At 45.8% G+C, this 13434-nt stretch overlaps 2 protein-coding genes across 9 annotated transcripts; one reads left to right on the top strand and one right to left on the bottom strand.

The window, feature by feature from the left end:
* Positions 1 to 412: 412 nt before the first annotated feature.
* Positions 413 to 4574, top strand: LOC109642238 (mitochondrial nucleoid-associated protein 1). 2 transcript variants are annotated; one of them, XR_011239778.1, is made up of 5 exons: positions 413 to 756; positions 1056 to 2351; positions 2811 to 2921; positions 3076 to 3449; positions 3533 to 4574. XR_011239778.1 is itself a non-coding variant. In XM_020106934.2 (5 exons), the coding sequence occupies exons 1-5, from the start codon at positions 747 to 749 to the stop codon at positions 3559 to 3561; spliced, it is 1563 nt and encodes a 520-aa protein (XP_019962493.2). In that variant the 5' UTR covers positions 413 to 746; the 3' UTR covers positions 3562 to 4574. The 2 variants fall into 2 exon arrangements, 1 of the variants encoding a protein (XP_019962493.2); XM_020106934.2 differs by having other exon boundaries at positions 3333 to 3449.
* bicral (BICRA like chromatin remodeling complex associated protein) lies at positions 4422 to 13418 on the bottom strand. 7 transcript variants are annotated; one of them, XM_020106928.2, is made up of 13 exons: positions 13128 to 13300; positions 10985 to 11048; positions 10758 to 10803; positions 10353 to 10401; positions 10153 to 10218; positions 8569 to 9828; positions 8432 to 8480; positions 8292 to 8332; positions 8096 to 8145; positions 7858 to 8003; positions 7650 to 7744; positions 7467 to 7569; positions 4422 to 7377 (listed from the first exon to the last, which is right to left on the bottom strand). In XM_020106928.2, the coding sequence occupies exons 3-13, from the start codon at positions 10796 to 10798 to the stop codon at positions 6899 to 6901; spliced, it is 2379 nt and encodes a 792-aa protein (XP_019962487.2). In that variant the 5' UTR covers positions 10799 to 10803; positions 10985 to 11048; positions 13128 to 13300; the 3' UTR covers positions 4422 to 6898. The 7 variants fall into 7 exon arrangements, with proteins under 7 accessions (XP_019962487.2, XP_019962486.2, XP_019962488.2 ...); XM_020106927.2 differs by having other exon boundaries at positions 10758 to 10836; positions 13128 to 13264; XM_020106929.2 differs by lacking the exon at positions 13128 to 13300 and adding an exon at positions 11613 to 12669 and having other exon boundaries at positions 10758 to 10836.
* Positions 13419 to 13434: the final 16 nt, after the last annotated feature.

Below are 13434 nucleotides of genomic sequence, written 5' to 3'. Positions count from 1 at the left end.
TTGTATGTCCTCAACCTATTGGCTTTAATTTAGTTTTTAAAATATATTTGTTTTAGATTCTCTGGTTTCTTTCTTAAGATTGTTCCATAAACTGATTCCTTTCACTGTAATTCAAGGCTCCATCATAGACTGTATATAAGGCTCCATACATCTGGTTTTGAATCTAATGTTTAAAGTTTTAATGACTTTCTACAATTTCAAATCTCTTCTGGATGCTGGTGGCAAAGTTTCCTCATGAGCTGTAATCTATTGTGTGTTACACCAGTGTGAACAAACTGAGAAGGAAGGTTGTAGTTTTAAAATTTGACTCATTCGCCTCATTTCCGGGTATTGAGGCGAAGGCGGAAGTGGAAGAGAGGGAACTATCTCGTTTGAATCGACGCCCCCCCCCCCCCCCACACCCACTGAACACATCACCACGTGTTCCTCCAGAACTTTCAGCTGTGATTTAAAACACCGCCCACATGTCACTAAATTAAACCTCTTCAATTATACGAATAATAATATTAACGATAAAAAACAAATGACCGATGATTTCAGTTCATTCTCCTCAGGCTCCTGAGGCGCCACCTAAGGGGCCTTTCCCTCCACACAGCAACAGTTGACCCTGACGCTCGTGGGAAGTTGTCGCGTCTTGTCCCAATGTTGAAGTTGGTCCAACTTCAAAAGAGTTCTCATGCCGCCGCCGCCATTGTTTTCCCGGGACACGCTGAGCTCTGATTGGCTGTTTGACGCACGCGCTCAGAATGAGCTCCGGTAAGCGCAAACGTTAAATATCGCGTGACCTAGATACGATCACTATTACACGTGTTTGTGTTTTGTTGTTGTTTGTTGATTCATTTTCATCAGGTATCACGTGTACTGCATGTTTTTATATTTTACAGTATCGTAAGTTTTTGCGTATTCAGATCTGATGTCTGTTGATCGATCACTTGATCGACACAACATTAACCAGCTGTTGTGTTCGCAGATTCAAGACACTTACAAACGTGTCATCCTCGTCCTTTTGCACTTTAAGTTTTAACCTCTGTCTCTGTCTCTGTCTGTCCTCACAGAGGTTTGTCCATTCTGTGGGAAAACCTTCAAGCGGTTGAAGAGTCACCTGCCACACTGTAAAGCAGCGGACGCACAAACGAACCCGACCGAACGTCACGTCAGAGCCAATCAGACGACAGGTGTCTCTGAACCAACAGCGAAGGGGAAGAAGTCCAGAGAGTCACTGTCGAGTCCACGGGCGAAGAAAAGCACAACATCCGCACCAGCACAGACGTCTGACGGCACAGAGGCGTTGCTGAGTTCTTCTTCACCTCCTCCGTCAACTAAGAAGAAGAAGCAGAAGCCAACCGAGCAAATCAAGCTGGCCAGCACGCCCTCCTCCACCACTACCTCCCTCAGCTCCTCTCCGCCGCTGTCTCCACCTTCCACCGCCTTGAAGCCGAAAAAGAAGAGTCTGCGTGCTCTGATAGAAGCTGCAAAGACGGACCGAGCTGCTGACGGATCTCTGGAAGGAACCAGATCCGCCTCAGAAGGCTTGCTCTCAGGTTCCACTCCTGTTTTGGTTCCAGATCCTCCAAGCTCCAGAACCACAGCACCGACCGATGCTCCTAAAAAGAAGGCGTCAAAGACGAAGAGGGCTGCACAACCTCCTTCCACTCCCAAAGACTCTGACTCGTTAGATTCTGGATTAAATAACCAAACCCATGTAAGAGACGACCTCTGGGTGGATAACGTGGAGGAAACCAAGGATTTAAATTTGACAATTCTAACATCGGGAAGTGGTGACCAGGCCAGGATCACCATCCAGGACGCTAAAGCCCTTTTAGGCCGAGCTAGAACCAGCACCTCCAGCAGGAGGAGAATCCTGAGCGAGACTGACACTACCGACGACCTGAGCAGCAAAACCAGACTTGATACTCGTCTCAGTGCAGAGACGATTCCAGCTGAGACTGGAAAAGATGTCGTTCGCTGCTTGGTAACAACTCAAACTGTGTCAGAGCAGCTGCTCAGCCCCAGCTCACAACAAACTGAAGTATTAACAGCGAAGGAAAGAAGCTCCAAGTCTAAAGAAGCGTTTTTAATTCCTGTGGAACACGACGGTTCCTCTCAACCAAAACTCTTCGTCCCCGAAACTTTACCTCCTCCAGGTTCAGTCGGTGCGAACCAGGGGCAGAAGGTCGGCCGTCACATGACAGAACTCCTCTCGTTGTCACCGTCATCCATCCAGTTCTCCAATCCCCGTCTTTTACCTCTCGCCACTCAAACGCTGCCGGCGAGGGTGGAGACGTCGAGAGCTGCTGATAGGCAGATCCTGGAGGAGAGGAAACAAAACACTGCTCACAATAGAAAGGAAGGTGAGTATTCCACAGAAATCGTGACATGGTTCATTAAATATGTTTGACTTTAGCTCAGTTCTTCACACAAAGAAGAGAAAAAGGAAGTTGCCTCGATCTCTCAAATATTTACTACAGTTTTCTTGTGCTTTACAAAACAAGACTGATTATTCATAATGACCAACATTATGAATCGCAGCTTGAATCCTTTTCTTATGATATTTTTATCATTTCAAACTATTTTATTCAGGTGAATTCAACAATTTCTTTTAGTTTAGAAAAGTTCCAAGTTGAATTTAGAAAAAAGGTTCAGCTGAAAAACAAGTTTGTGTTCCTCAAAGTGAAAAGAGCCTTGTTTCAGTTTCTGTATCGAATAAGCAGGAAACACTGAGTGGAAACGCTTTCAGTCGATGAAAGTGAAACGACAGAGGATGTTTTCAAATGTGTATTTATCTGTCGATGATTCTGTGTGAACAACAGATGCTGTGACACGGCGGAGTCTGGGACAGGTGAGGCTGAGGGAGTTACCTCAGTGGCTCGTCTGCAAAACCCCCAGTCGTCCAAGAGACGCAGTGGAAATGGTGCAGAGAGGTGAATATCAACAACTCATTAAACTAAAGCACACAAATTTAAATTTACAGTAAAAATTTAAACTTTAAATCAGTGGAATAAGAAATCCAAACAAATGACAAAAAAAATAGTTTGAGATGCATTTTGATTTATTATTTTGGTCCGAGTCCCACAGACAGGGTTTATGACCTGTACTGCAGCCAGCCAACAGGGGGCGGCCGAGACGCTTTGGCTTCACTTTTTGGCAGCTGTCATGTCGTCCATCTTTATTTACTGTCTATGGCCTGCTTCCATTTTGGGAAATACACGTCAGGAAGGAAACATTTGGATTTTATCACCTTTGCACAGATCACCTGTTTACTGTATTTATGCTAAGCTAACCGGCTGCTTTTACATTTATGCGTTCCCTCTCCTCTCCTGTGCCTCCCTCAGGCTGGCAGTGGTATTACAGGAGATACATCGACGTGAGGAAAGGTGGTGTGGGCGGACTGGGCATGCTGTTAGCAGGATACTGTGTGCTAAGCTACGTCTGGAGTTACCCTCATATAAGTAAGTGTGGGAACTTCTCTCAGTGTTTGTGAAGAGATGGATGTGGAGATGACTCGTCATGTTGCTGGTTGTCTGTTTTTCAGAGCACGATCGATGGAGGAAGTACCACTAAGGTCGAGGGAAGATGTGAGGAAAAGAGAGTGTGTACATGGAAACAACAGCTGTAGCAGGAGGAGGCTTCAGGTTTTGGTAAAAGGAGCCTTATCAAGGTTTTTCTGTTTTTTTACATATTTCATGCACAGCTTCTAGTCTGACACGGCCCCAAACAAAGTCAGGAAACCCGAGAGCGGAGGCCGACGTTTCCTTTAAGCACTGGAAGCTGTTGACTAATCAAGACAGAGTGAACCAGTCGGCCAATTCAGATATTTGTAGTTTAATGCTCACTTGACCTGGACAGAACATCTGAAAGCCTCTGGGCACACCACCGCAGTTTAATCTATTTATTTTATTAGGTTTTCTATTTATGTAAAACTAGATCTAGAGAAATATTATTTAAAAAATCAATTGGGATAATTAGATGTTTTTTAGTTGAACACATTTTGTTTTATCAATGAAAAATAGTTTCAGCTGTGTCCCCGGGTCTCCACTAGGGGTCATTGTTGGGTTGTGCTAATAACATTGTGTGGGTTGGGCAGTCCAGAGTTTTCTTTGCTCCTTTGTGCAGAGGCTTTGGCGCTGAGGTCCATAAGAGGATTTAAGGGAACCAACTGTTTTTAACTTGATAAAAATCTTTGTGAGGAATGTGAGATGTGGAGAAACATAAGACGTGACACTCCCTCACGGCAGCGTTCATGAGGAGATGCTATCTGTGAAGCAGAGGGTCGCAAATCTGTTTTTCCTTTGGAAACTCTTCCCCTGTCACAGGATGTTACTATGCATGCTGAGTGTGTAAGTGGCTGAGTGTGAACACTCGCTGAATAGTAATGGAGGGACACTGAAGGAGGCTCTCAGCCGGACTGGACCGGTTTCTCATTGTATTCAAAATGAATTTATTGTTGACTCCCCTCGCTGCTGTAGTGGACACACACGAGCTACAAATGAAGAAATGACAGTATTTTTGTAATTTTCTTATTTTTTTTCTGAAGCTGCTTCTTGGCAAACACAATAAAAAATAATTTCCATTTTCTCATGTGTTGTTTCTTTACATTCTTATTTTTCTCCATACAAAATTATAAATATTTTGTGTTCCACTTTTCAATTTTTTGTACAAAACAACAAACTACACAAATCAAGTGACACAGAACGACAGTGAAAATGGAGGCAGAAAAACAAATCCCCACTGAAAATAGAGGAGAAGACGCGGTAATGTTCCTGCCGGGCCCTCGGACACTGATATGTGTCCAGGTCACACAATGTTTCACCGACAGTCGCTGGACACGTCCCTATTTTGTGCAGGTCTAAAACTACGTGCTGTAGAGGCACAACATCTTGCAGCTACTCCTGCAACAGCCACTGGCACTCAAACACACACAGACACAAAAAGAAGACGATGACAAATGAGTTCTTCATCACCCCGTATAAAAAGGCCTTCAGTCTGCAGTGTAGCTTACTGGCAATCATATTTCACAGACAGGTTATAAGAGGAAGGTGGTGTGATCCAGAATCAACCCCAGGGGCAGTAAAACACTGTAGGTTAAACCTAAGCTTTGGTCCTGTGTTGAGTTTGGCAGACAAATCGCCTTTTCTTGCTTTGCACCGATTTCTGTGGACGTTAACACAAAAGATTGTTGCTCCAAAAAAAATCATTGTTTAGGATTAAATCTTAATCAGAATGAAATATCACAGTCGGTTAAGTTTTGGCTCTAAAAACTAAATGAAAACTAAAAAATCCTCAACATTAATGGGAATTAATGTTGTTTCACTCCTGGACAAAGAAATACAAATCTGAGGACGATTCTGGACGACCACACTTTCTCCTGGTAAATTTTGGTTGATCTGCTGAGAGGGAAAATGCATGTTAACAAAAGACTGGCGAGTGAGAGAAACATCCAGGAGGTGTGAGCCAACACCTAAAATCAGGGGTGTGGAAATCAAACTACATGAGAATGTAGTGACGGATCAGTGAGCACGTTTGCAGATCAACGTACAAATCTGATCGAGATGTCATGGTATTCAAGCATAGATATGATCAATACAAAATAAAATGCAGAAGGCAGACAAACATACAATCATTACACTTCAAGGTGATTTAACATAACGACGGCGTCAGAATCATTGCAACGAGCAGAACAGTCAAATTTTCTAATAATTAGGAAAATAAAAAAATCTAAATAAAAAAGATAAACAGGATGTAACATATCTTCCTCAATCTGAGGACTAATCTCCCCTGACACAAAATACACCGTGAAATGATAGAGGTGGTTGAAATGGAGATTTGTCTGTGTCGGGGCTTGCATACCTTTAAGGTACAAAAGAAAAAAAAGCCAAAGAAAATGTGACTTAAGCACAAGGAGTAAAGAAATTAAATGAAAAGAAAAGAAAAGAAAAGAAAAGAAGCATTTTTGAGAACAGTAAAACATGTCAGACTGGTTTCTAGTGGGAGTCAGAGGTCATCCTTGTTGCAGGCAGCTGAAAGCAGGCAAACTCATTTTGGTTCTGTTCACATTCTGTTTAGCTGAGCGCACGCTGGAGATCGACTCATGTTCTTACAGTTCCTGAAAAAAGCAACAGTACGTTTAGTGCAATTTGTCGAAGTGAACGTTTCTCCACTGATCGAACCTTAAAGAATCTACCGAACCACGTGTTCATTGGGTGTTTTTGTGACATAGGAAGGAAACGAGTGAATTCTTAATGCAACTTCTTCATGTAAACACTTAAAAAAAAAAAAGGAAAAACCTAATATTAGGCACTGTCATCATTCCCCACATCCTGGGTTTTTTCAGCATAGGTACTGTGGGTAATCAGCTGGCACTAAATATATATATGGCATGTGTGTCTGTGTGTGAAGAGAGGAACACTCCTGAACTGTTTCCAGACATGTTCTCCGGACATTTTACCTTTCACAGGGAAAAACTGACCCCCGACATCTGCGCTCTCACATGCAGCACCTTCGAGTTTCAAGAGATCATGTCTGAAAGCAGCTTTATATTCAAGTTACCGTAAATTGAAAATAAAGATCATTTTCTCTTAGTCCATTGCATTGCACACACTCCCGGGTCTTCATAGGTATATATATATATATAAGTGCCTGTATCCACCTCCACTCCTCATGTCGTCACGCTTCAAAACAAAAAAATGAAATGTAAAAACAAATTAAACAAATGCTACAGGGCCGATCATGTCACAAAGACCCGGAACCTGAAAGAAGAGTTGACCTCTCTTCACACAGGGATTTGTTGTGGGGCAGATAACAAATATTTCAACAGGAGAGATTAAAAATAAAAAAATAAACATATAGACACATATAAAAAGACAAAATCATTCACTGGGGATGATAAGAAGCTTCAGTCTTAACATTCCAAGATGCTGTTGACCGCCGCCTCAAGAGCAGAGTCCGTTTCAGGGTGTGGGGGTGACGTGAGCCGAGGGGGGAACTGGGGCGGGACCGGGTGGGAGGACAGTTGGTGTGAACCCTGGTAGTGCGTCTGTCCTCCTGACTTTGCTGCCAAAGGCGAGGTGTTACCTTCAGGACAGCTGTTGGCAGCGGCGAGGCTGTTGTTGCTGCTGCCGCCGCTGGGCACAAAGCGCTGCTGGGATCTCTTCAGTTCAAGGACGCTCTTGTTTTCTAAGTGTAGAGGGGGGAGTCTGTCTGCCGCACCAGCTCCTGCAGCCCCGCCCCCTCCCGGATCTCCAAAGCCGGGCTGCGAGTCTGTCCTGTACGGCGGCTCCGTGGAGCCACTGTCTGACTGGTTCCAGCTGGACGGAGGAGGGGCCGGTTCTTGGAAAAGTTTGGATTTCATGCCACAGCAGAAGTCTTCCAAAAAGCTGTCTATAAAACAGACAGATAAGAGAGGAAGAGTTGATAAGAATGTCTCATTTCTCCAATTTCCTTTACTCTTGCTTTTTTCTCTGTCTTACCTGGATCCACTAGTACCATGCGCTTGTCTTGCGTGAGGTTGCTGCGTTCCTCTTGGTTGAAGGTCCTGTCAATCATCACCATCTCCGATGACGGACTTGAGCGCTGCAGGGGAGGGAGAGGCAACCTGTTAGCAACCTGTGAAATACATCTGAGTGCAACAACTTGCTCATGTACGGGCCTACCTCAGCTTCCACCAGTAGCAGTCGTCTGTATTTGTTCACCATGGCCTGGGTCCTCTTCAGCACCTGAGTCGCTACGACCTCAAATTCCTCATCCACTGCAAACAAAACAACACAAACCTCGAATTGGATAAAAGCATTTTTTTATTCTGAAAAATGATTTTTCACTTGGAGATTTAGCTTCAGGCTAACAGATGAAGGCCGTACGTACCCTGTGAGAACTCTTCCTGGCTGGGCGGCGCCCCCTGGAACACGTGGTAAGGGAGGAGTCTTTGCAGCGCGTCGCTGATTGAAGTGAAATTACGTCGATCTAGGGTCTGAACTCCGACGTGATCCTTCCCCAGCCGCTGTAAAATCCTACAGAGATAAGAAAAGCTCCTTCAGTGTTTGAAACTACGTACACATGTCCACACCTGACAAATCAAAATATATTTTTTAAAACAACTCACATTCCTTCTCTTGTAAGTGGGGGATGGGCAGGCCTCTTCTGTGCGCTGACCTGGACACAGCACAGAAACCAAAGCTGTCACAACATCACTAATATCGTCCCTATGAGCGTATTCTATTGTAAAATGTACCAGAGATGCCCTCTGATTTCAACATTTATAAAAGATGTAAAACGTACACAACAAATAATGAATTTACCTGAGAGTTAAGCGTTGAATCCTGCGTCATGGTTCTCATGACTAAAAGAAACAAACAACACAAGAACCACATTAAGTCAAAGTACAGGAGACAACACATAAAACACAGACAGACATTTCTGAAACACCGGTGTTAGTTACCATGAATGTTACTGGGCTGTGTCTGTTTGAGGGCAGGTGATGAGGAATTCTGAAAATAATAAAAAGTTAGAGTCAGACTGCAGTGACAAATGTGAGAGACTAATTATTAAAATACCACCAGTGAGGTGTAATTCTACCTGTCTGAAGTCTTGGTCCTGCGTCACTGCTCCAGGTAAAGGGGACAGGGACGTGCAGTTCTGGGTTTGAGTGACTAGGAGGCGCTGCACTGGGCTTGCTGACACTTGGGCTTGACCAACGACCCCAGCCGACGCTGAGCCAACCAGGGTCAGACGCCCAGGGGCACATGATGTCTGCACAGGACCTGTGGTCGAACAAGTTACTCCTGTCCATGTTTGGGTCACACACGCTCCAACCTGACCCGCGTTGACTACTCCCTGATTCAGAATAAACTGACCCCTCTGTGGTGCGGTGAAGTTCTGTCCTGCCACTATCTGCACCGCATTCTGACTGGTAATTAGGGCATTTGAGTTGGGGTCGGTGGGGCCGTTGTGGATGTTGCTGCCCTGAGTGAGGGCCAAAGAGCTGGGGAGCAAGTACTGTCCAGGTTGTAAGTTCGTCTGTGCCTGCGCTTGTTGCTGCTCCAGGGGCGTTTGTACTACAATGGAGCCATTGGCTGTGTATTGCCCCCCAGGAGTAGCAGCGTTAGCATTAGCCATGGTGGTGGAAGTGGGCTGAAGACCCAGGCTGTAGACGGTCTGCGCCCCAGCTTGAAGTGGTTTAGGTTGGATAGGTCTGACAAGAGTCTGGGTCCCTCCGGGGCCTCTCTGGATGATGATGTTTTGAAGGGGGATGTTTTTGAAAGGTAGGCCAACTTGCCCTTGAGTCGGGGCAAACACCTGCCCCCCTGTTGTGGCCCCTGAAGCAGCTACAGGGGCCCCCGGCCTCAACACAATCTGAGGAGTTCTCTCCAAACTGCTCAGAGTCATCACCCCCCCACTTCCCCCAAAGGATCCCAACACCTGGATGTGCTGGGCGGATCCATTGGGTAGTTGGGACACTCCCTGCAAGAACTGACCTGTTGGGAAAGCAGCTGTTGCCGTGGTAACCATACCCACTCCCCCTCCATAACCCCCAGAGACCAGCTGGGACTGGAAGGGAACAGGCGCCTGTACTAGAGTGGGAGCGGGCTGGGAGTCCAGTAAGGCCTCCTGGGCTAGTGTGTGCTCCGTGATGTCCGCCTCCAGGAGGGACTTCTGCAGGATGTCAAAGGGCTGGTCCTCCCCCCCGAGGTCCACGCCGCCAGAGGAGTTCCCGGTCACCAATTCATCCTCGATGAATGAAAGGCTGCTGGAGAGCTGGAGGCCTGCCCCGGCTGAATTGGCGCCGAACCCACCCATTGAGGAAGAGCCATCCTTGAGGCCAGTGTTGGAGCCAGCCTAAATGAGGCATTTAGAAAAAACAGTTTGCATGTGAAGGCCTCAGCCTGTATGCCAGGGGCTTAAATGCTTTTTACAACCTTTACAAAAAGTAAATCAAACAAAAGCACAGTGACAATTTACTCTATAATGAAGATAATTAATAAATGCAGCACCACTGTTAACCTTAACTTTCCATACTGTTAAATACATAACAACATCAGGAGTAAAGCCTAACAAAAAGCCTGAGAACATGATCAGTGTCAACAGAAACTAAATCCCAAATAAAAATTAAAGAATGTGTGTATGTTTTGGTTGGATGAGAATAATCACAGGGAAACCTACTGTGTCACCAGCAAAGAAGGATCCATCAGATCCATAAGCTGCATTCGTCACATCATCCTCCTCAATCTGCAAAAACAAAGCAGGGTATCAGAGAACTGGGGGGGCCTGGGTGGTCTGATCCCAGCATTAAAATTAAGCTTTTCTATTCAGACAAACTTTGCAAGGATCAACTTTGAATGTGTTCTGTAAGAGTCACTCACAGACTTGCTGTTGTTGCCATGGAGATAGTCATTCAATGCATCCACATCTCTGAAAAGGTTCGAAAGAAGACTTTTTTTTAAAAGGGGCAGAAACACATAAAACACGTCTCAAGCAACATACATTCTTCTCACTTATGTTTGGTGTAGAAATTGCTTTACTCCGTGAGAAAAATGTCACAATACATTTTTGTGCAAGGGATTTTTGTTTAATCACTTCTCTCAATCACCAAAGGAGGAAAAGAATATGCTTACAGATAAATGTGGCTTGATATTTTGATTTCAAAGAGGAAATTTGGAAATGATTATTTAGATTAAATGTAGGCAGACATGCACAATGTGTTACTACATGAACAAATCTGTACATATTCCTTCAGGTTATTCAAGTAATGTGAGCCAGGTTTTTACCCTAAAATATCCAGAAGATGGCGATCGTCCTCATCATCCATGACACCTGAGAGATGATGGAAGGACACAGGTGAGGAGTCTAAGAAATGAAGATTAGAGGATTTGTGTTCACATTTTCTACGACCACTGGCTTCATCAAACAGTGGAGGAAACCTCTGTTGGGCACTTGTTTGTTTTTATTCTGAGCTGGGACACTTGCATGTGTGCTGTGTCGGCATCTCACTCACAGGTTTGCAGCAGGAAGCATGGACTCAGTCATTTAACACCCTTTGTTTCCTGCAGCAGGCTGGGCTGCGGGGTGAGAAACTAAATTTAGCAGGATTACAAAAAATACAGGTGCGAGATAGAGGGTGTGGGAGTGTCAGAGACGGATGGGTTTGTGAAATGAGGGCGTGCAGAGACAGACGGGGACGGATACAGTGTGTTATTCATTGCTGTGGTAAATCAGTGTGTACGTGAGGGCAGGACGGCCTTCATCCCCCTGCAGCAGACACTCAAAACTCCCACCCATGATCCTCCTCTGCTGTCCCACATTGGTCGTCTTTCGTGTCTGCGCGGAGCCAAAATGGCCCTTTGAGTGTAAAACTCCACCCTGCTCCATGTATACCATGAACGCTTGTTTTCAGCCTCCACACTCACAGAGGAGCTGGCTTTATGTTCTGAAATGTACGCAGCCATCTTGGTGCTACTATTAATGAAAGGGACACAATAATGAGACAGTGAGAGCGTTACTGTGATGCTGCAGAGTAATGATGTGAGAGTTTGGACATCCACTACATTACTTTAAAGTGTTTTGAGGTAAAATGTTGAATTTTAACACAAGAGACAGTATTTGTATCAGAAAAGCAAAAGTACCTTCAGTGACTAATGAACGTGTGTTTTGAATGACATTGTTGTTTTTGTGCTTCTGGTGAAAGTCGAGGGGAAGCGGAGGTTGGTTTTTTTTTTGTGAGTCTGTGCAAAAAAAAAAAATGTTACAACTGTAGAAATCTACAAAATGGCTGTTAGCACGACACAGGGTTGTCTTCACAGCCACGTTCAGCCTCCATCTTTGATCCAGGGAGAACAAAGCCGTGCAGGGCTCAGAGAGAACAGCTCAGACCGACCGATGAATGACTTTCAATCACAGTTAAACACGTTATTTCAAGAGGAATCGTTTAATGTCAAGTGTCAGTAAACAACATTTAACTAGTAACTCCATGATGGACAGAATTCATTTGTCCTCTGTAAAATCGATTCAATGAAACAAAAATATGCCAAACAACGACAAAGGGCAGCCATGATCACAGTGACGATGTATTTTACACGCAAACGCACTGAAACGCGATCGATCCGGTGCCTTCTCGGTGAATTTGAGTCGTTAACACGCGAAAAACACCTCGATTCTAACACGTTGTGATCGAAACGTTAACGTTAGCAGCGGGAAGAAAAACAAACCACCGAGTTAAAATAAAGAGTTCAGCGATGAAAACGGAGGCATGGTTGCGGGTGTCACGCGTTGTTTTGCGTTTTGATCAAGTGAAACGTTTAAATTTAGAGCTAATTTTCGTCGCATCGTAGCACGAGCGCCTCGACGGAAACCAAGCTAGTCCCCGTCGCAGGGCTTCGACCGAGGCTCGGTGTCGGTTTAGAAAGTCGGGCTAACGCGCAGCTAGCTGGTTTTAATCCCTAAAAATAGACGGAATCGGACGGGACGGTTATCTAACTTCGAGCCGCACTGAAACGCCCGTGAGCCAGCCTGCGTGTCTCGGCTGTCTGCGACGTGCTCGGGTCCGTCTCCGCCGACTCTCACGCGTCCTCCGCAAACAACAGAAAACACAACGGCGTCGCCGCGTTTGACTCAAAATACCGAAACCGACTCGTTCCAACCGGGGAGGAGGAAGAGGAGGAGGGGGGGTGGAGGTTTTTAATTCTAAACATCATCCCCGGTTCTGCTCCGGACGCGTCGCCCCAATCCGCGCTGCGACGCCTGAACCGACGCGCACCGGCCTGCTCCGGTTAGCTATAGCCGCCGTGCCGACGACGGGAATCCGTCGAAAAATGCCCGCGGAGGAGACGCGGCGTGGAAATTTCTCCCGATTAGCGACGACACACAAAAGACGCGTCAAAAGAGGCGAACTCCCGTCTCACTCGGCTTGAAACCCAATATCTCCATTTGGCAACTTTTAATTTGCTGCCCCCTCCTTCTCCTCCTCCTCCTGCTCCCTCTCCCACTCGGATGTTTTTTCTCCGGCTCCCCGCTCTGCCTCGGACACATTTCGCTCTGCGCTCGGACTCTTCCCTCCCTGGAGGAAGCAGGAAGGAGCCTGCGTGTGTTTCTGCCTTGAAATTTTTATCGCAAAATTATAATTCACTCAGAGGGAAACTCACCGGCATGAAAAAGCAGTGCAACGTCAACGGGGTTTCCTCGCCATCGCCGCACGGGTCGCCGGGGTAGTGCACGGAGCGACCCGCAGCAGCGGCGGTGGTGGTGGCGGCGGCGGCGGTGATGGTGGTGGTGGTGCACGCCGACATCCTGACATGTCTGCGGGCTTCAAGAGCTCCAGCGGCCGTCAGTGATTAACACAGACATGTTTATTATTTACTAATATTAAAGTGTTATAAAGAGTTCAGTCCTCCGCCCACGTGACCGGCAGGTAAATTGTTGTCATGCGTCATCGTGGACAGTAGAGGGCGG

The sequence above is a fragment of the Paralichthys olivaceus genome, chromosome 21, assembly GCF_024713975.1.
Source record: "Paralichthys olivaceus isolate ysfri-2021 chromosome 21, ASM2471397v2, whole genome shotgun sequence".
Classification (NCBI taxonomy): Eukaryota; Metazoa; Chordata; class Actinopteri; order Pleuronectiformes; family Paralichthyidae; genus Paralichthys; species Paralichthys olivaceus.
The sequence above is the reverse complement of the archived record's forward strand: the minus strand, read 5'-3'. Positions and strand labels throughout refer to the sequence as shown.

What these genes read in the sequence shown, in the direction of transcription:
- bicral (XM_020106933.2), bottom strand. Translation starts at nt 10,798, where the DNA reads ATGGATGATGAGGACGATCGCCATCTTCTGGATATTTTAGG. An exon ending in CCAGGAAGAGTTCTCACAGG is followed by an intron (nt 7,745 to 7,857) that starts GTACGTACGGCC and finishes TTTTGTTTGCAG; the next exon opens with TGGATGAGGAATTTGAGGTC. An exon ending in TGCTACTGGTGGAAGCTGAG is followed by an intron (nt 7,570 to 7,649) that starts GTAGGCCCGTAC and finishes CCTCCCCTGCAG; the next exon opens with CGCTCAAGTCCGTCATCGGA.
- LOC109642238 (XM_020106934.2), top strand. An exon ending in TGCTCACAATAGAAAGGAAG is followed by an intron (nt 2,352 to 2,810) that starts GTGAGTATTCCA and finishes TGTGAACAACAG; the next exon opens with ATGCTGTGACACGGCGGAGT. An exon ending in CTGGAGTTACCCTCATATAA is followed by an intron (nt 3,450 to 3,532) that starts GTAAGTGTGGGA and finishes TCTGTTTTTCAG; the next exon opens with AGCACGATCGATGGAGGAAG.